Genomic DNA, 21,049 nt, shown 5'->3' with positions numbered 1-21,049 from the left:
AAGTGAACTCCACCGGATTACTTCCAACTTCCATACATGGATTTCAGTGGTAAACACAGTTATTGTTTCTCATCCATCGATAGAGAAAAACAAGCAGGCTGGTGTCTCTCTCCCTTCTCTCTCTCTCTTCTTCTTCTAACTTCTTCAACAACGTCATTACGTCCTTTATCTTCTATTGACGTAAGCACGCCCCACACACACATACACACACACTCTCTATCTTAAAGGGACTTTCACTGAGTCCGTAACATTACCCTCCCCTGTCCTATTCATTTCTAGTCACCAATGTGACCCCTCCGCTCCCCTCACCCCTTCTGACCTCGCCCCTTCCAGCGAGCAGCTCCCTGTTCACTTCACACCAACCCCAACCTCGTCATCGAACCAGTAGATAAGAGCGGTGCCGTTGTGGTCTGGTGCTCTGACCTCTACCTCGCAGAGGCCAGACAGCAGCTCTCAGACACTACCTCATACCTCCCCCCGGACCCTACCTCACTAGTAAACACCAGGCCACCATCTCCCAGACTGTTACAGATCTCATCACATCAGGAGATCTCCCCTCTACAGTCTCCAATCTGACAGTGTCCCCACCCCACACTTCCCTCTTCTATCCCCAGGATCCACAAACAGGACTACCCTGGTAAGCTCATTGTTTCTGCCAAACCAAACCTGTCTGGTGGGTCAAGAGCAGGCAGAAACAATGGGTTTATTGAATCATAGAATCATAGAACAGTACAACACAACAGTTCAGCCCACAATGTCGTGCTGACCTTTAAACCTTGCCTAAGACTATCTAACCTCTGCCTCCCCCATATCCCTCTATTTTAAATTCCTCCATATGCTTATCTAGCAACCTCTTGAATTTGACCAATGTACCTGCCTCCACCACAACCCCAGGCAGCGCATTCCATGTCCCAACAACTCTCTGGGTAAAAAATCTTCCTCTGATATCTCCCTTGAACTTCCCACCCATTACTTTAAAGCCATGCCCTCTTGTATTGAGCATTGGTGCCCTGGGAAAGAGGCGCTGGCTGTCCACTCTATCTATTCCTCTTAATATTTTGTACACCTCTATCATGTCTCCCCTCATCCTCCTTCTCTCCGAAGAGTAAAGCCCTAGCTCCCTTAGTCTCTCCTCATAATGCATACTCTCTAAACCAGGCAGCATCCTGGTAAATCTCTGCACCCTTTCCAATGCTTCCACATCCTTCTTATAATGAGAACCAGGGCAGTGTTTTCCATTTTCAGGTAACCCACACCCCCTGTGTGCCTTTGCCACTCCCACCTGTCCCCCCAGGGTCTCTCTATTTGTTCACCTTCCCCCCCATTACTTCGACTCATCACCCTCCCCCACCTGGTTCTAGTTGCCCAGCACCCACATGCCTATCCACCTGGGGGTCTTCTCCCTTGGCTCACCTTTCCTTCCCCCCCCCTCCCCCACCCATCTGCCCCTCATCCCTCGTTCCACCTATCACCTATCAGCCTCTGAAATGCTCAGTCTTTTCCCCAGGGTAGGGAAGTCCAAAACTAGGGGGCGTAGATTTAGAGTGAGAGGGGAACGATTTAACCAGGACCTGAGGGACAACTTTTTCCACCCAGAGGGTGGTGAGTATATGGAACGAGCTGCCAGAGGAAGTGGTTGAGGCAGGTACAACAGTAACATTTAAGAAGCATTTGGATAGGTACATGGACGGGCCGGGCTTGGAGGGATGTGAGCCGAACACAGGAAATTGGGACTGGATGGGTGAGCACCATAGTCGTTGGGCCGAAGGGTCTGTATCCATGTTGTATTGACTCTATGACTCAGTCTCGACCCCACTCCCTTCCCCCACCTGCCTCCATCTGCCCATTTTGTTTTGCTTTTCTCGTGTTTCCACATATCCCCCACCAGCCTCTGTCTCAACAGTCACCCCTCCCCCTGCCTCACCCCCACCCGCTCCATCCTCCACCTCACCTGGTTCCACCTATCACCTACCAGCCCCTGCCTCACCCCCACCCGGCTCCATCCTCCACCTCACCTGGTTCCACCTATCACCTACCAGCCCCTGCCTCACCCCCACCCGGCTCCATCCTCCACCTCACCTGGTTCCACCTATCACCTACCAGCCCCTGCCTCACCCCTCCCTCTGACCTCCTTACAGTGGCTCTCTTCCCTCTACACTCTTCGTCCTAGTGCAGGGTCTTGACCCAGAACATCAGTCGTTCCTTTGCCTCCACCGATGCTGCCTGACCCACTGAGTTCCTCCAGCAGTTTGTTTTTTGCTCCAGATTCCGGCATCTGCAGTCTCTTGTGTCTCCAATGTTTTCTTTGCCGTGTGGTCATGATTAATGGATGCATCAGATGTACTTTTATTGGGTGTGGGAGAAGGACGGTCGAGACCCGTTGCGAGGGCAGAAGGTAAAACCTGCAGAAGTTACAAGCTGATGCGTGTACCAGGGTGTGTTGATGCTCAGGCAGCTTCTCTCCTCTCCTCCACAGCAGGGATGGTTGCCTATTGGGGAGCTATTTAATGCAGTTGAGTTCAGGAACCAGGCAAGAGCCAACTCACTCTTTCTAATCCAACTACCAAGTAAAGATGAATTTCTGGGTTCTTATGTTGGGTGGCCAATATATACATTAAAAAGTTGGCATGCTTAGCATCTATCGAGGTTCGTCTAAGCCAAATCGATTAGAGCGGCCACCAACTTACATCACAATGCAAGCCGCAATGTTTCAGGTGTGGCTGCCAAGGCTCTGCCTGAGAATCCACACTGCAGGATGTGCTCCCTTATCACAATGGCCTTCCTGTGGACCTGGGAGAGGTCCGTCTGGAGACGACGCACAAGGCTGGCAGTAGGTATCTTCAGGTGGTGGCCTTCCTGCCACTTACTTTCCTGCATGGAGGAGTGTCCTAGATGCTGACACTCTTAAAACCTGTGATTTCTAATGAAGCTGATGATAAACTGTAACTTGTATTGTTCCATTCAGCATTTCTCTTCCTGTTCTTCCCAGGAATGATGCTGTAACTGTTCTGCACCCCTCTGGCTGGGGGATATCAGGTCAAGAGAAATTCTGTCAGAAAACTGCACCATTAGCACCGTTGTGAGGTTCCTATTTCATTTTGATGGGTTGATTGTATATCCATTGATTTTCATATTGTTGACTCTTCTCTGCTTTATGGATTATGGAGTTCAGTTAAAATCAGCTCTGCAGCAATACAATTTCTGGTACCAACTGCAAATGCACCACCCTGAAGTGTGGTTATTTCATGGACTACTAACACTGACCTACAATGACCATGGTCATAGGAAGACGCAGCACACAAGGAGGACATTCTGCCTCTCATGCCTGTGCTGCTTCTGTGAAATTACTATTCGATGAGTTCGCATCGGCCTCCAAATGCCTTCACTTCAAATACATATCCTTTTCCACATTGAAAATCATCATTAAATCTGCTTCCATCACCTTCTTGGGCAGCTGTATTCCAGGGCACCACACCATGATGGCTATTTATTTTACTCAGGTCACATCTGGCCCCAGAAACAGTTTCCCTGTACTTACTCAGTCAGACCCTACATCATTTTGAGCATCTCTATCAAATCTCTCCTCAGCCTCCAGGAGGAATAATAGGTAACAAGAACCAGTTCAAATTCCACAATCTCTCCACAAAACTGTAGATTCTGCTGACATATAAACCTCCTCGACACTCTTTCTAAGGCTTGGATGCCCTTGTGTGTGTATGGTATCCTGACCACTGGCTGAGACCTCACCAGTATTTTAAATTGGCTTTATATAATGTCATCGCTTTCCTACTCTGCAGCTCTGCTTATAAATACAAGGATCCTGAAAGCCTTTAAGACCTTTTCAACTCGTCTTGGCGCATTTAGGAATGAGTTGATACAATCGCAGGTTACTCTGTTTAGAAGTCCAGGTCAAACCTTGCCCTTTAGGGGGTCACAATGGCTTGCCTTCTGATTTTTGTTTTATCCATTAGATGAAAATCAGTTGATTGTTTAATATGCAGATTCTTATAGATTTGCCAATGGGCATTCTCTGCAGCATAGTCCATGTAAAAACTGACAATTCACCCTCAAATGCTTTAAGCTGAAGGTTTGTACGATATATCTGTTAAAGGATGTTATTACATTTGGGATGTGACATTGCTTTGTTTTGGCAGAGGCAGCTGCTTTTGTTATTTAGACTAAGTAGATTATCTACCCCTTTCTCCTTAGGCCCTGATGTGCTGTGGATCCTTCTTTGCTGTACCAGAATTATCTCAACAGGTAAATAGCAGTGACCTGCACGGACTTGTTTCTCTTTCATCAAGTGCTCAATAACTCATTTTTGCTTTATTTCCAAATCAGTTCATTATTTTCATCTCAAACTTCAACTCCTTTGATTTACATGACAACCCAACATTGATAACCATCATGTGCCTGGCCGCTCCATCCTCTAAAACCACAATTTCCTTCATATACACACCTCCCCATTCCCAGAATATCAACATGTACACATTTAAGGGAATCAAGGTCAAAAATCTGTATGGAAGAGCCAAGATTGCTCATTGCCTGAAGGATATGAACATGGAAAATATTGCCTCCTGTACTGCAGGAATGGCAACTACAGAATCCACATCTCATCTCTGCAAACTCTTCCCATTCAATTAACTCAGTTACCAGCTTGATTCAATCGGGAGCTTCCTCCTCTCTTGAGCTGGAGGGGCAGATCTACTCAAGGGGTTGCACTAGCTGCCTGCCAATCTTCCCCCCTCTATAAACAAACTCATTCAAAACTCTGATGTGCTAATTTGTGTTTGCCCCTGTGTTTCCTCATCTACAGTGGTTCCAGGTCCCCTGGCATCTTGCTTTAAATTCATTATGTGTTCAAATTACTGCATATCTCTGCAACTTTCTCCAGCCCCATAACATCTCAGTGCTCTAACTTCTTGTCCACCTGCCATTTGGTGGTTTGGACATCTACCATGTCTCCAGTACCCTGGCACAGATTTAAAATGATTGGTCAAAGGACCTAACAAGAGTATTTTTTTAAACTGTATCAAGATCTTAAAATCTGAATGCACTGCTTGAGGGGATGATGTTTCACTGGGAACTTTCAACAGGGAAATGGACACATTTTTGAAAAGGAAGGGCTTGTAGGGCAATGAAGAAGGGTGGAATGAGTTGAAAAGCTCCATTAAAGAGCCATCACAGACACAATGGGTTGAAAGACCTTCAGTGACAAGGATCAGTGCTGGCGGCTGAACTATTCATTGATGACTTGGATTATAATCAGCCACAATAATCAGCCATATCCCCAAATCTGGCAATGATACAAGCCTTGGTCATAGTGTAGAAAAAAAGTATAATATTACTCTGGACAAAAGAGTGATAAATGGATTTCAAACTAAGGAATTATGAAGTTCATCCTTCTGAACAGGAGACCTGAATATTATTTAAATGGTGAAAAGTTATGATTGGTGGAGGTGCAAATAGCTGTGGGAGATTAAAATGTAGTGCTCAAGTTAAAGCAATCAAAAATACTCTTGGAAATTCTAACATTTACAACCAGAAGGTTACTATAAAAGAGGATTAAATCTGGCTACAATGCTACAGAACTCTGCCTCGATTGCATCTTAATATCAGGAAACAAGGAAATGGCGAGTAAGTTAAACCGATTTTTTTGCATCAGTCTTCACTGAGGAGGACACAGCACATCTCCCAAATATAACAGAAGGGCTAGTTTCAAACAGAATGGAAAATCCCGATCGCAGTGGACAAAGATCATGAGGCGGAAGGCAGACAATGGTCGACACCCAGAGGTTTTAAAGGAGGTAGCTGCAGAGATAACAGACCCATTAGTTGAAGTTTTTCAAAACTCACTGAGTTCTGGGAGTGTACCATAGAACTGGCAAACAACTGTGACTCCTTGTTCAAGAAGGCAGGAACACAAAAGGCAAAAAACTGTAGGCCAGTTACTTTGAGAAAGATGTCAAAATCAGTAATCAAAGAAGAAATAAATAATTGTTTAGGATAGCTGAATATAACCAAACTAAGTCAGCATGGTTTCATGAAGGGCAGATCAGGTTTGACAAATTTGCTTGAATTCTTTGAACATGTAACAAGTAGGGTAGGTAGAAGGCAACCTGTAGGTATGGCGTATTTGGACTTTCAAAAGCCATTCAACAAGGTGTGACGTAAGAAGCTGGTGCACAAGTTAAGAACATGGTTTTGGAGGAAGTGTGTTAGCATGGATTGAAAGCTGGTCATCACATAGAAAAAAGGTTGGAATAAATGGGTCTTTTTCGGATTGAAAGAATGTAACTGATAGAGTGCCCCAAGGATCAGGTCTTGGCCCTCAGTTACTTACTATTTATATTAATGACCTTGAGGAGGGTCAGAGTCTCAACAGGCAACCTTTCTCATATTTCTCTGCCTCACGTGTGGGCACGGTAAGTATTGTAAGAACAGAGCAAACAGGGAATAAGATCCACGAGCTTGGCTCTGGAGGTCATGCACAATCATTGGCAAAATAATATGTATAACCACAGTCGAGGTTTATCTTGCACACGTTCATCTGACCCGCGTGACATTAGCATGACCTTGAGCCATGGCAGAGTGTTCCACAAAGCTACCTGACATCACTTACCTTTACGTAATGAAGGATGGGATTTGTCTAAATTTGAATGGCATTAATGTCTTGAGAATCACGATTAACAAAGCAACATCAAATAACACATATATGAAAAATCATATTTGTCTCTAAACCAGTGCTGTTCCCATTTTTCAGTCCTGTAACTGGGTGTTGTAACCTGAGCACTATGTCTTCGTGGCTCCTGTGTGATCACAGTGGCTGCTGGCAGAATACTCTGGTTCCCCTTGGTCCACACAGATGTCCTTGGTGATCCAAGAGAAGACTTGGCCCATATGGGCCAGCTTCAGATAGCTGCCTGGGGCAGTCTGGGAGGGGTGGGCCTTGGGACACAGTTGGGTGTGCCACCTGAGAGGCAATGGTGGGTGCTGAATTGATGCCCTTGATAGGCAGGGCAGCGTTGTCCTGAACCCAGTGACTCTGAAGGGGACAAGGGTGGGCAACAGTAATAACATTGCGCTGGCTGTCAGACCACTCCTACAATGTCACAGCCACCAGCCCTGGAGCTGAAGTGGCTGACAGATAAACATCCCTGAGGGCCTGGGGCCTGTGGTCTTCACCTTCTCTGAGTCAACTCTCTGCGCAATCTGAGCAGGAATCTGATGACAATAGAGACGGGTGTGTGTCGGTCGGCGGGGGGCGGAAGGGTGGATTTTGCGGCTCCTGCAGAGGAGAAAGCAGTTGAGGCATCGGTGGCCCCACTACCTTGAGGAGGAGATGCTGTGCGGTGCTGAACTCAGGAGAGCGCACCTCCTTCATGGGGGTCTCCTTCCTATTCCTCATTATCTTAACCTCAGTGGGACAAGGAAGAATAATGAGTAACCTTTCATTATCCCACACTTGAAGGCTTAACTTCTGTTTGGAAGATGGAGAGGGTTAAGGTAGAATGTCGGTGGTTGGTGATGGAAAGATGGTGTGAGGAGGATTGGTTGCAGTAACAGCTTCTGTGGTTAAGGATGTGTGAGAGTGTCTTTCTGGATAAGTGATTCTGTATAGGGAAGTATTCTTTACTAGTATGTGGCTTACATTCATATCTTCTGAGATCATTAAGTGTTTTGCAATATAGCTCCATTGTCCATGAAGTCTGACTCCTGGAGGAGATAAGTTGTGCCACCTCCTGACAGATTATTCTAATGGTGGTCCTGGTAGATCCTGCCCTCCCCTGCAGCATGAAACCTTCCTCCCAGCAAAGATTTTACCTACCAGGTCTTTTCTGTGGTCAACGAGCAATCTGCTGGAGGAACCCAGCAGGTCGAGTAGCATCTATGGGAGGAAAGAAATCGTCGAAGTTTCGACCCGAAACGTCGACCGTTCCTTTCCTCTCACAGGTGCTGCATGACCCACTGAGTTCCTCCAGCAGATAGCTTGCTGCTCCAGATTCCAGCATCTGCAGGCTCTTCTGTCTCCTTCTCTATAGTCAGTCTGAGAGCTCACGCCCTCCCTCTCCCCTAAAGCCTCTGCTCTTCCAGGCCATGCTGCATTTGCTCGGCTGCCTCGGGGGTTGAGGGGGGGGATGTGACTTTGAGGGTTGATGCTCTTTTCCAATTGCTGCACAGAAAATTGGCAGCAGCTCTGTTCAGTTGAACCTGGGTCCCAAATGGATCTGCCACAGTCCTGATTTAGTGCAGGTTTCCTGCATCTTTTTGGCTATTTTTGCAATTTATTGAATGTATCAAAATGACCATTGGCACCATGCTCTGTGATGGGTTGGCACACCCAGAATAGGTGAATCCCAATTACTAGCCTTGGAACTCTGTCGATCAGGAGGCAGTGATCTGACCAGCCTCCCCTCCATGGACTCTGCCTACACTTCTCACTGCCTCGGTAAAGCAGCCAGCATAATAATCAAAGACCCCACCAACCCCAGACATTTTATCTTCTCCCCCCTTGTATCGGGCAGAAGATAAAAGCCTGAAAGCACGTACCACCAGGCTCAAGGACAGCTTCTATCCCACTGTTATAAGACTATTGAACAGTTCCCTAGTACGATAAGATGGACGCTTGACCTCACAATCTACCTCATTATGACCTTGCGCCTTATTGTCTGCCTGCACTGCACTTTCTCTGTAGCTGTGACACTTCATTCTGCATTCTGTTACTGTTTTCCCTTGTACTACCTCAATACGCTGTGTAATAAATTGATCTGGATAGATGGCATGCAAAACAGTTTTTCACTGTACCTCGGTACAAGTGACAATAATAAACAAATTTACCAATTTGTCAGATAAGGGAATGGATCTAACATGGGCGAGCAGAATGAGGTTGAGCAGCCATGATCTTACTGAATGGTGGGATGTGCTTGAGGGCTTGAATAGCATCTTTATAAGCAACTCCAGGCCTCTGAGAACTGTGCATCCCTCCAATTTATGTCTCTTGCATCTCTGCTACTTCCTCAACCCCATCTGGACAGCCATCAGGTAGCTCACTCCCAAAACTGGAGAGTAGGCAATGTTGTTCCTCTGTTTAAGAAGGGCATCCGGGACAAACCAGGAAACTATAGGCTGGTGAGCTTTACATCAGTGGTAGGGAAATTATCGGAGAAGATTCTTAGGGGCAGAATTCACTTATATTTGGGAAAGCATGGACTTATTGGGGATAGATAACCAGTATGGCTTTGAATGGGGGAGGTCATGTCTTATAAACTTGATTGGGTTTTTTGTGGAAGCGACGAAGATGATTGATAAGAGTAGGGCAGTGAATATTGTCTACATGGACTAGAGTAAAGCACTTGACAAGGTCCCTCACGGTAGGCTGGTCCAGAAGATTAAGTCACAAGATCACAAGATCACAAGATAAGGGAGCAGAAGCAGGCCATTCGGCCCATCGAGTCTGCTCCAAGGAAAAGGGAAAAAGAAATGGGGTGGGAAAAAAAGAGAGAGAAAAAAAAAACTATTCTAATCCCATTTGCCAGCCTTATCCCCATATCCCTTGATACCCTGACTATTTAGATATCTGTCTATCTCCTCCTTGAACACCCCCACTGATCTGGCCTCCACTGCTGTGCGTGGCAAGGAGTTCCACAATTTCACCACCCTCTGGGTAAAGAAACTTCTCCTCATCTCTGTCTTGAAACTGTACCCTCTAATTCTAAGATTGTGCCCTCTGGTCCTGGACACGCCCACCAAGGGAAACAGCCTAGCCACATCTACTCTATCCTTACCTGTCAACATTTTAAATGTCGCTACGAGGTCCCCTCTCATCCTTCTGTACTCCAGCGAGTACAGTCCAAGAGCCGACAAACGCTCATCGTACTTAAGCCCTTTCATTCCTGGAATCATTCTCGTAAATCTCCTCTGAACCCTCTCCAACGTCAGCACATCCTTCCTAAGATGCGGGGCCCAAAACTGCGCACAGTCACATGGGATCCACAATGGATTCATAAATTGGATCCAAATTGGCTTGGTCATAGAAGATAGAGAGTAGTGGTAGAGGGGTGTTTTTCTGACTAGAGGTCTGTGACAAGTGGTGTTCTGCAAGGATCAGCGCTGGGACCTCTGTTGTTTGTAATATATATTAATGATTTGGATGCAGATGTAGGTGGTCTGATCAGTAAGTTTGCAGATGACACAGAATTTGGCAGAATTGTGGATAGTGAGGAAGGTTCTCAAAGGATACAACAGGATCACAGCTCTTTGTGATTTTTATCTCTTTGTGATTTTTATAAATGACTTGGATGAGGATGTGGAAGGGTGGGTTAGTAAATTTGCCGATGACACGAAGGTTGGTGGTGTTGTTGATAGTGTAGAAGGTTGCTGTAGGTCACAACAGGGCATTGATAGGATACAGAGCTGGGCTGAGAAGTGGCAGATGGAGTTCAACCCAGAGAAGTGTGAAGTGATACACTTCGGGAGATCGAATTTGAAGACAGAATACAAGGTTAATGGCAGGACTCTTAGCAGTGTGGAGAAACAGAGGGATCTTGGGGTCCACATCAATAGATCCCTCAAGATTGCCACGCAGGTTGATAGGGTTGTTAAGAAGGTGTATGGTGTGTTGGCCTTCATTCGTCAGGGTATTGAGTTCAAGAGCCACAAGGTAATGTTGCAGCTCTGTGGAACTCTGGTTAGACAACACTTGGAGTATTGTGTTCAGTGGTTGCCTCACTATAGGAAGGATGTGGAAGTTTTAGAGAGGGTGCAGAGGAGATTTACCAGGATGCTGCCTGGATTGGAGAGCACGTCTTATGAGGATAGGTTGAATGAGCTAGGGTTTTTCTCTTTGGAGAGATGGAGGATGAGACGTGACTTTATAGAGGTGCACAAGATGATAAGAGGCGTAGATCGCGTGGACAGTCAGAGACTTTTTTCCAAGGGCAAAAATGGCTAACACGAGGGGGCATAATTTTAAGGTGGTTGGAGGAAGGTATAAGGGGGATGTCAGAGGTAAGTTTTTTACACAGAGAGTGGTGGGTGCGTGGAACGCACTGCCAGCAGAAGTGGTGGGGGCAGATACATTAGGGACATTTAAGAAACTCTTAGAGAGCCACATGAATGATAGAGAAATGGAGGGCTATGTGGGATGGAAGGGTTAGATAGATCTTAGAGCGGGATAAAATGTTGGCGCAACATTGTGGGCCGAAGGGCCAGAACTGTGCTGTAATGTTCTATGTTCTATATGGATCAGCTGGAAACTTAGGCAGAGAAATGGCAGGTAGAGTTTAATTTGGACAAGTGTGAGGTGTTGCACTTTGGGAGGTCAAATGCAAGATGAAAGTGTACAGCCAATGGCAGGACCCTTAGGAGCACTGGTGTGCAGGGGGATCTGGGGCTGCAAGTTGATAACTCCCTGAAAGTGGCAACACAAGTAGACAGGGTGGTAAAGAAGGCGTACGGCCCACTTGTCTTCATCAGTCAAGGGGCATTCAGTACAAAGGTTATGATGTCATGTTACAGCTGTATAAAACTTACATTAGTCCATATTTGGAGTAGAGTGTGCATATCTGCTCACCACAGGAAGGATGTGGAGCCTTTAGAGAGGGTGCAGAAGAGGTTCGCCAGGATGTTGCCTGGACTGGAGAGCATTCACAAAAAGGAGGGGATGGAGAGACTTGCATTTCTTTCTCTGGAGCATCAGAGACTGAGGGTCGACCCGATAGAAGTGGAAGGCATAGATAGGGGAGATAGTCAGAGCCTTTTTCTTGGGGTGGAAGTGTTAAGTACCAAAGGATATAGGTTTAAAGTGAGAGCAGAAAGTTTAAAGGAGATTTGTGGAGCAAATTTTTACACAGAGAGTGGTAGGTGCCTCAAGTGCATTGCCAGGGAGGTAGTGGAGGCAGCTACAATAGCAATAGTCAAAGAGGCATTCAGGCAGTCGCATGAACAGATGGTGCAGAGCGATATGGACCATGTGCAGGCAGATGGGATTAGTGTAAATTGACACCAAGGTCGACACAGACATGGTGAGCCGAAGTGCCCGTTTCTGTTCTGTACTTTTCTATGTTTCTACGTTCCTAGTTCAGGCACTCCCTCTGCAAAGTTCCCCACTGTTCCCTCCTCCTGTAAGACAACCTCTTTCACAAAGCTTTCGATTGTCCTTTCTCATCTCATGTGGTTTGGTCAGAAATTTTGTCTAATATCTCTCCGTGAAACAAGTCAGATATTTTATGTGCTAGGGTAGTATGTAAATCTAGTAGTGTATCGTGGCTCCTCTGAAATTTTCGCAGATATCCCTAGGATGTAACATTTTCTGAGTCTCTTTGTTGACTATTTTAGCATTATGTTGGTATTGCACAGCTTCTACATTTCCTATTCTCCTTTCCCTTGTCGCCTGAGTTATTGACGATCACTCCTATACTTTCTGGCAACTTATATTCATTACTTTCATTCATCGTCCCATCATGAAGGATTGCTAAATAATTCTTGTTGTTTCTCACTGACTTCCAATCTAAAACAGCACATTCCATTAATGGAGTCATTGCTTCTGTGGTGTCTCAGTGGAGAGTTGATGTGAGTTTTTCATAAATATAAGATATATTGCTCCCATTAACAGCCCATTTCTTGTTTTTATTGCATTTTCAATCCCCACCCTGGATAGCCTCATTAACTCTTAATAATGATCTTCATGTCTCAACACGCAACATTCAAAACAAAGGAATTTAGGGCTGCAATCCATCATTAAATTTATAACAAAGAAAGGCTGGTGAATGTATTCATTCATCTGGTAGGAACAAATGAGATACGAGCAGGAGCAGGCCATAATCCTGCCGCTCTGCAATGCAATTAGATGATGATGGATCCTGTATCTCAAGTCCACTGCTCTCCAATCCCCATATCTTCTGATTCCCTCACTCTACGGAAATCTGTCACTCACATTTTTGAATGTACTTGATCATCCACAGCCCTTTGATGTGCAGAACTCCAAATATTTACAACACTGCATGAAGAAATTCATCTACAGATCCATTTATGATGGTCACCTCTCTGTCCTGAGACAATGGACACTAGTTGTAGCCTGTAAATCCCTCTCAGAATGTTGTATGTTTCAAATGGTTCATCTCTTATTTTTCTAAACTCTGCTAAGCACAGATAAGTTCTATTCATTTATTCTTTGTAGAACAAACTGCTTTTTTAGAAATCAATTTGATGAATCAATACTGCACTGATCCCAAAGCAAATCTGTCCTTCTCCAGGTTCAGAGACCAAAACTGCACACAAACTCTAAATGAGGTCTCATTGATGTCCTGTGCAACCAAAGCAAATCCTATTCACTTTTGTCCCCAACTCCCTTGCAACTAAAGTCAATGTATGACTTCGCTCCCTGTTTGTAGTACCAGCACGTTAGAGTGAGGGGCTGTGTGGCTACTCCGGCTCCTATTTTCTTATGTTAGAACATAGAACAATTACAGCACAATTCAGGCCCTTCTGCCCACAAAGCTGTGCCGAACATGTCCTTACCCTAGAAATTACTAGGCTTACCCATAGCCCTCTATTTCGCTCAGCTCCATATACCTATCTAACAGTCTCTTGAAAGACCCTCTCGTATCAGCCTCCACCACCGTTTCCGACAGCCCATTCCACGCACTCACCGCTCTCTGAATAAAAAACTTACCCCTGACATCTCCTCTATATCTACTCCCCAGCACCTTAAACCTATGTCTTCTTGTGGCCACCAATTCAGCCCTGGGGAAAAGCCTCTGACTGTCTACCCTATCAATACCTCTCATCATCTCATACACCTCAATCAGGTACCCCCCCCCACATCCTCCGTCTCTCCAAGGAGAAAAGGCCGAGTTCCCTCAACCTGCTTTCATAAGGCATGCTCCGCATTCCAGGCAGCATCCTTGTAAATCTCCTCTGCACCCTCTCTATGGCTTCCACATCTTTCCTCTGGTCTAGTGAGGCGACCAGAACTGAGCACAATACTCCAAGTGGGGTCTGACCAGGGACCTATACAGCTGCAACAATACCTCACGGCTCCTAAATCCAATTCCCCGATTGATGAAGGACAATACACCATATAATGAAATGTTTTTCCATTCACTCCCTACATTCCATGAACCAGCCGTGTGATTCTTCCATAAGACAAAATTTCTTGGTCTTTCACTACTACAAATATCCTGTTTTTTTTTCTCGATCTTCCTACTACATTTTCCCACATAAATCAATCTTTCTTCACTATTCCTTTCTCATGGTCTGAGCAAGACCAGCATTTACTGCCCATTCTTAATTGTCCTAGAAAGCTGGTGGTGAACCACCTTTGGGAATTGCTGGCGTCCTTCTAGTGAAGATACTCCCACAATGTTTTTGGGTGGGGAGTTCCGGGATTTAAACACAGCAACAATGAAGGGCCTGCGATAAATTTTTAAATCAGTATGGTGTGCAACTAGGAGGGGAATCTGCAGGCAGTGGGGTTCCCATGGCAGAGAAGGGGCTGGGACAGGGGTAATTGACCTCCAACAACCACAACCATCTTCCTTTGTGCAAGGTATCACACCAGCTGCCGGAATTAAGTTGATGACGTACTCGGTCAGATGCTGTTTGATATTAAGGGCAGACATCCTTTTCTCTGGAGTTCAGCTTTTTGTTTCATGCTTGTACTAAAGCTTTGGTCGCGTCTTGAGGAACCGAAAGATGCTGGTGAAACTCAAACTGGGCTTCAGTGAGCAGGTTGTTGGTGAGGAGGACCCACTGCACACCATTGTCAATAGCACCTTCTGTCACTTTCCTGATGATTGAGAGTAGACGGCTTGGGCAATAATTAGATTTGTCCTGCTTTTTGTAAACAGGATATGGCTGAGGAATGTTTCACATTGTTTGCCATATAACTTCACGGATATTTTGTGGCTGCCCCTCACAGCTTACTTCTCCATTTAGCTTTATATCATCGATAAATTTGGATAAATAGTGCTGTCTTTTCACCTTATTTGAATTGTGAATAGCTGAGGGCCTAATACAGTTCCCTGTTACATCTCACTGACTAAAGTTTCCCGACCTGAAAACCACCTGCTCATTCGTGTTGTCCGCCTCCCAATCGCACACCTCCCCCTTCCCACCTGGCTCGATCTGCCTGCCATTCTTCACCACCTCCCCCGATCACCACTCGCCACCGCCCCACCACTCCCCCTCTCCCCCTTTATATTGGCCATCTCCCCTCCCCATGCTCAGTCCTGATGCAGGGTTCTGACCTGAAATGTTGACGATTCCGTCCCCCCCCCGCCCCCCCGGCCACAGAAGCTGCTCGACTCTCTGAGTTCCTCCAGCAGATTGTTTGTTGCTCGTTCCTCTTCCCTGTCTTCTGTCTTTAATCAATCCTCTATCCATGATCATATGTCATCTCAGAACCAATGAGGCCTTAATGGCCTTGCTGATTACATCTTCGAAGAATTCTTTGATCTTTCATACACAATCTTCCCTTCATGAACCCATATTGGCTCTTTCTAATCAGGTCATTTCCATGTGCTGCTTTAGTACATCCTCAGTGACTGGCTTCTGCACTTTGTCGAAAACTTCACAGTCCACAGTTTCCACAGATTCAATAGCCCACAGTTTTTTCTCTGCCTCCCTTTCTTAAATTTGGTACATCTGCTACCTTCAAGTCTGTTGGAATTCTGGAAGATCATGACTGATATATTCGTTATCTCTGCAACCTTTGCTTTTAGAACCATGAGATTCAGATGAACTGGTGTTGTCTGGTTTTGGTCTTCCTTCTTTCTTCAGTAATATGAATGGTTTGAAATAATTAATGGCATGTCAATAACTTTAAATTCCTTACTGTAATCGGTACAGTGGTTCCCCTTCATTTCTGCTGCATTTATTGCCGTGTGCAGTAAAGAGATATACAAAATGTCTGCTTGATGCCTACACCATTTTTTCATTCCTCATAATTTCTCCTGCCATATGTAAACCACATTTGCTTTCGCTGTTCTTGCATTCTTTGACATTTCATGCTAATTTTTATTTCTCGATAGAACTTTACAATCGTTGCTTTCATGTTTATTTACTGGCAGACCTATTAATTTAGTATTCCAACAACTACCCTCGTTACTATATAACTGGCTTGTTTAAAGTTCAATACTCCAGTTTCTGACTGATCTATGTATTTCCCAAATTACAGAGACTTATTATGACACCACTAATTAATAATGTCTCATTATACAAGATAAGGTCTACAATAACCCTTTCCCTAGCTGGTTCCATGATACATTGTTATAGGCAATAGTCCTGAATGCATTCTGTGAGCTCACCTAGTTTGATCAATCGACATGAAAATTAAAGTCTGTCATGATTATTGTGCTGGCTTTGACCTAAGCTTTTCTTATTTCTTGACAACTTTCCTCTCCAATTGCGTTGCTGCTGTTAGGCAGGTCTATAAAACTTTCCATAACACCCAAATTCTTTCTCCTTCTCTGGGTGAAATCATTCCTCACTACTGTCCTTATAGCATTCTTTGTATAATCCTTATGCAGTCCTTATACAGTCCCTAAAGCAGCCTCCCCTCCATGGACTCTGTCCACACTTCTCGCTGCCTCGGTGAAGCAGCCAGCATAATCAAAGACCCCACCCACTCCAGACATTCCCTCTTCTCCCCTCTCCCATCGGGCAGAAGATACAAAAGCCTGAAAGCACATACCACCAGGCTCAAGGACAGCTTCTAACTTGCTGTTATAAGACTATTGAGCAGTTCCCTTGTATGATAAAATGGACTCTTGACCTCACAATCTACCTCGTTATGACCTTGCACCTTATTGTCTACCTGCACTGCATTTTCTTTTTCACTACAACACTTCCTTCTGCATTCTGTTATTGTTTTACCCTGTACTACCTCAATGCACTCTGTAATGAATGGATCTGTGTGAATGTTATGCAAGACAAGTTTTTCACTGTACCTCGGTACAAGTGACAATAATAAACTGATTTACCAATTTACCAAAATTTACCAGCAATAATTATTAGGACTAACTTCCCTTCCCCCCAACCTCCCACAACCTCCCCCAGCCTCCTTTTCCATTCTGTCAGTCCATTCTGAATGCCAAATATCCTGGAATATTAATTCCCAACAATAATCTTCATGAAACCAAATCTCTATAAAACCTATAACATCAAACCCACTTCTCTCTACTTGTACCATCAGTTCACCTATTTTGTTATCTTTGCATCTATTCATATGTAATGCCTTTAATTTTATCTTTTTACCATTTTTCACTGAATTGACTGTATTTATAAATGCAGTATTGCAGTTAGACCACAAGAAAAAGGAGCCGAATTAGGCCATTCAGCCCATCGAGTCTGCTCTGCATTCAATTATGGCTGATTTTTTTCAACCCCATTCTCCCACTTTTTCCCCACAACCCTTACCAATCAAGAACCTATCGATCTCTGCCTTTAATGACTTAGCCTCCACAGCCACCTGTGGCAATGAATTCCACAGATTCACCGCCCTCTAGCTGAAGAAATTCCTCCTCATCTCAGTTTTAAAGGGACGACCCTTTATTCTGAGGCTGTGCCCTCTGATCCTACACTCTCTGACTAATGGAAACATCCTCTCCACGTCCACTCTATCCAGGCCTTTCAGTATCCGATAGGTTTCAAAGAGATCCCCCCCTCATTATTCTGAAGTCCATCAAGTACAAGCCCAGAGACATCAAATGCTCCTCAGATGTTAAGCCTTTCATTCCTAGGATCATTCTCATGAACCTTCTCTGGACCGTCTCCAGAGCTGGCACATCCGTCCTTAGATATGGGGCCCAAAATTGCTCACAATGTTCCAAATGTGGTCTGACCAATGCCTTATAAAGTCTCAGCAGTACGTCCTTGCTTTTATATTCTAGTCCTCTTGAAATGCTATTGGTATTGGTTTATTATTGTCACTTGTACCGAGGTACAGTGAAAAACTTGTCTTGCATAGCATTTGTACAGATCAATTCATTACACAGTGCATTGAGGTAGTACAGGGTAAAAACAATAACAGAATACAGAGTAAGGTGTCACAGCTACAGGGAAGTGCATTGCAGGTAGACAATAAGGTGCAAGGTTATAACAAGATAGATTGTGAGGTCAAGAGTCCATCTCATCGTATAAGGGAACTGTTCAATAGTCTTGTAACAGTGGGATAGAAGCTGTCCTTGAGCCTGGTGATATGTGCCCTCAGGCTCCTGTATCTTTTGCCCGATTGGAGAGGGGAGAAGAGAGAATGACCTGGGTGGGTGGGGTCTTAGATTATGCTGGCAGCTTCACCAAGGCAGCGAGAGGTATAGGCAGAAATGAATGCTAACATTGCATTTGCCTTCCTTACTACTGACTCAACCTGCAAGTTAACCTTTAGTGAATCCTGCACTGGGACTCCCAAGTCTCCTCTGATTTCTGAATGTTCTCCCCATTTTTAAAATAGTGTACACATTTATTCTTCCTACCGAAGTGCATAACCCCACACTTCCCTACGTTGTATTCCATCTGCCACTTCTTTGCCCACTCTCCCAACATGTCCAAGTCCTTCTGCAGGTTCCCTTCTGCAACACCACCTGTTCCTCCACTTATCTTGATATCGTCTGCAAACTTGGCCACAGTGCCATCAGTTCCTTCATCCAGATCACTAATGTATAAAGTGAAAATTTGCAGTCCCAACACTGACCCCTGCGGAACCTAAGATAAGGTATCTTTATTAGTCACGTGTACATTGAAACACACAGTGATCTTCTGGCATAGTGTTCTGGGGACAGCCCGCAAGTGTCGCCATGCATCCAGCGCAAACATAGCATGCCCACAACTTCCTAACCCGTACGTCTTTGGAATGTGGGAGGAAACCGGAGCACCCAGAGGAAACCCACACAGACACGAGGAGAATGTACAAACTCCTTACAGACAGTGGCCGGAGTCACCAGCAGCCATCCCAAAAAGAACCCCTTTATCCCCACTCTCTGACTTGTGCCAGTCAGCCAATCTTCTATCCATGCTAGTACCTTGCTTCTATCATTATACGCTCTTATCTTATTTAGCAGCCTTGTGTGTAAATAACATCTACTGACTCACCGTTGTCTAACCTGCTTGTTACCTCAAAGAATTTTTATGCAGCCCTCTCTCATTCCCACATTTCTTCATTATTGTTCTTCAAGCAACTACTTTGATTTCAAATACATTTGCAGATATTGCTCCCAAAATGTAGTCTCATTAGATGTGAGAGGGACTCAGAGAGAGGGCAGATTCCATCTCGATTTGTCAAATGTTATGCAGAAGGAAACTAGTCAATTACTTCATGAATTGTACAGTATAAGGGATAGCCAGGTTGTTTGCTGAAACGTCAACAGGTGACGTAGCAGGTGATGCACAGATGCATAACCAAAATCAAACTCTGAGACAAAGAAAAGAGTTGTGAAAAATGATGGATTTTAAGACAAAAGAAAGGCAGGTGGGAAACCAAAAAATGTTGGAAATACCCAGAAGGTCCATTAGCATCTGGGGAGAGAACGAGTTAACGTTTCTGTACCTGAAGTGTTAGCTTTGTTTCCTTCTGTGCAAATGCTACCTGACAGGTAGAGTGTCCCCAAAATCCCTGTTTTCAGTTCAGATTTCCACCATCAGTCTATTTTGCTTCTCCCCAGCTGCTTAAACTCCTCCATTCCCAGTACTGTTGTAATTCTGAAAGCCTATAATCCTTCTCCACCACCCTAAACAGGTGTCACCTCTGTTTTATTTTTTTAAGACATCTTTATTAGTCACATGTACATCGAAACACACAGTGAAATGCATCTTTTGTGTAGAGTGTTCTGGGGGCAGCCTGCAAGTGTCGCCAGGCTTCCAGCACCAACATAGCATGCCCACAACTTCCTAACCCGTATGTTTTTGGAATGTGGGAGGAAACCGGAGCACCTAGACACGGGGAAAGCGTACAAACTCCTTACAGACAGCGGCCGGAATTGAACCCAGGTCACTGGCCGTATAATAGCGTTGAGCTAACTGCTACATTACTGTGCCCACCTATTTTTGAGTTCTCTCACTGTAAAGATGGTTTGAGCCACTCCTGAGGACTGGGTATGCATTATACTTTAGAACGGTATCTTGAATACCATAATTTCAGTTGTTTATCTCTGCTGCATGACTCTGCAGAACGTGGTAGATTCTACATCTCTGTCTCACACAGTCCTCAGGGACTCAATGGCATCTTTCTAAGAAGCAGTGTCTATTGTCTGATAATCCACTCTCATATCTAATGCCCTTGCCCAAGATTTGTGAACAGCAATTTAGTAATTGAAATAGACTTGAAACTTTCTGCAGGGAAATTTATTCAGCATTAGGAATCTTCTGTATTCCCTTTGAACTGTTTTGGGAAAGAATAGTTAAGTGCAAACAGGAAGCCCATTTTATCAAGTTAATTGAGGTGAAGATAAGATAAAATATCTTTTTTAGTCACATGTACATCGAAACACACAGTGAAGCACATCTTTTGCATAGTGTTCTGGGGGCAGCCCACAAGTGTCGCCACGCTTCCGGCGCCAACATAGCATGCCCACAACTTCCTAACCTGTATGTATTTGGAATGTGGGAGGAAACCGGAGCACTTGAAGGAAACCCACACAGACACGGGGAGAATGTACAAACTCCTTACAGACAGCGGCCAGAATTGAACCCAGGTCGCTGGCACTGTAATAGCGTTGGTCTAACCACTAGTCTAAAGGTAAATGAGGCAGACCACTCAGTCCGCCTTGCTGGTCCCTCCAGGTAAAGAAATCTACGTTCTCCCCTCACAACTAATTGCTTGTAATTTATTGGCTCTGAATGTTTGCCTACATTGCTCCTCCAAGTCTCTTCCAAGGCAACTTCAGGACAGGAATGGCCAACAAGGACTCTCACACACTGGCCTTATTTAATGGGAGACCACAAGGGTCTAACCCTGGCATTGGAGCCAATGGTTGAAGGATCAAGTGCCATTTGAGTGTTGAAGCACATAATGCAGTCTGCCCTGAGCCTTGCTTTAATGTTTAATCTGAAAGAG

General features: G+C 44.9%; 1 protein-coding gene across 2 annotated transcripts in view; it reads left to right on the top strand.

Moving 5' to 3' along the window:
• Positions 1–21,049, top strand: part of amph (amphiphysin) — a 170,774-nt gene that overhangs the window by 105,875 nt on the left and 43,850 nt on the right. The window contains exon 12 of one of the 2 annotated variants that reach the window (XM_052023138.1): positions 4,210–4,260. The exons of the other annotated variant lie outside the window; for it this stretch is intronic. Coding sequence (XP_051879098.1) covers positions 4,210–4,260 — 51 coding nt within the window. The remainder of the gene's footprint in view (positions 1–4,209; positions 4,261–21,049) is intronic. 2 annotated transcript variants of the gene reach the window in all.

Source organism: Pristis pectinata, chromosome 9, assembly GCF_009764475.1.
Source record: "Pristis pectinata isolate sPriPec2 chromosome 9, sPriPec2.1.pri, whole genome shotgun sequence".
Taxonomy (NCBI): Eukaryota; Metazoa; Chordata; class Chondrichthyes; order Rhinopristiformes; family Pristidae; genus Pristis; species Pristis pectinata.
The sequence above is the reverse complement of the archived record's forward strand: the minus strand, read 5'-3'. Positions and strand labels throughout refer to the sequence as shown.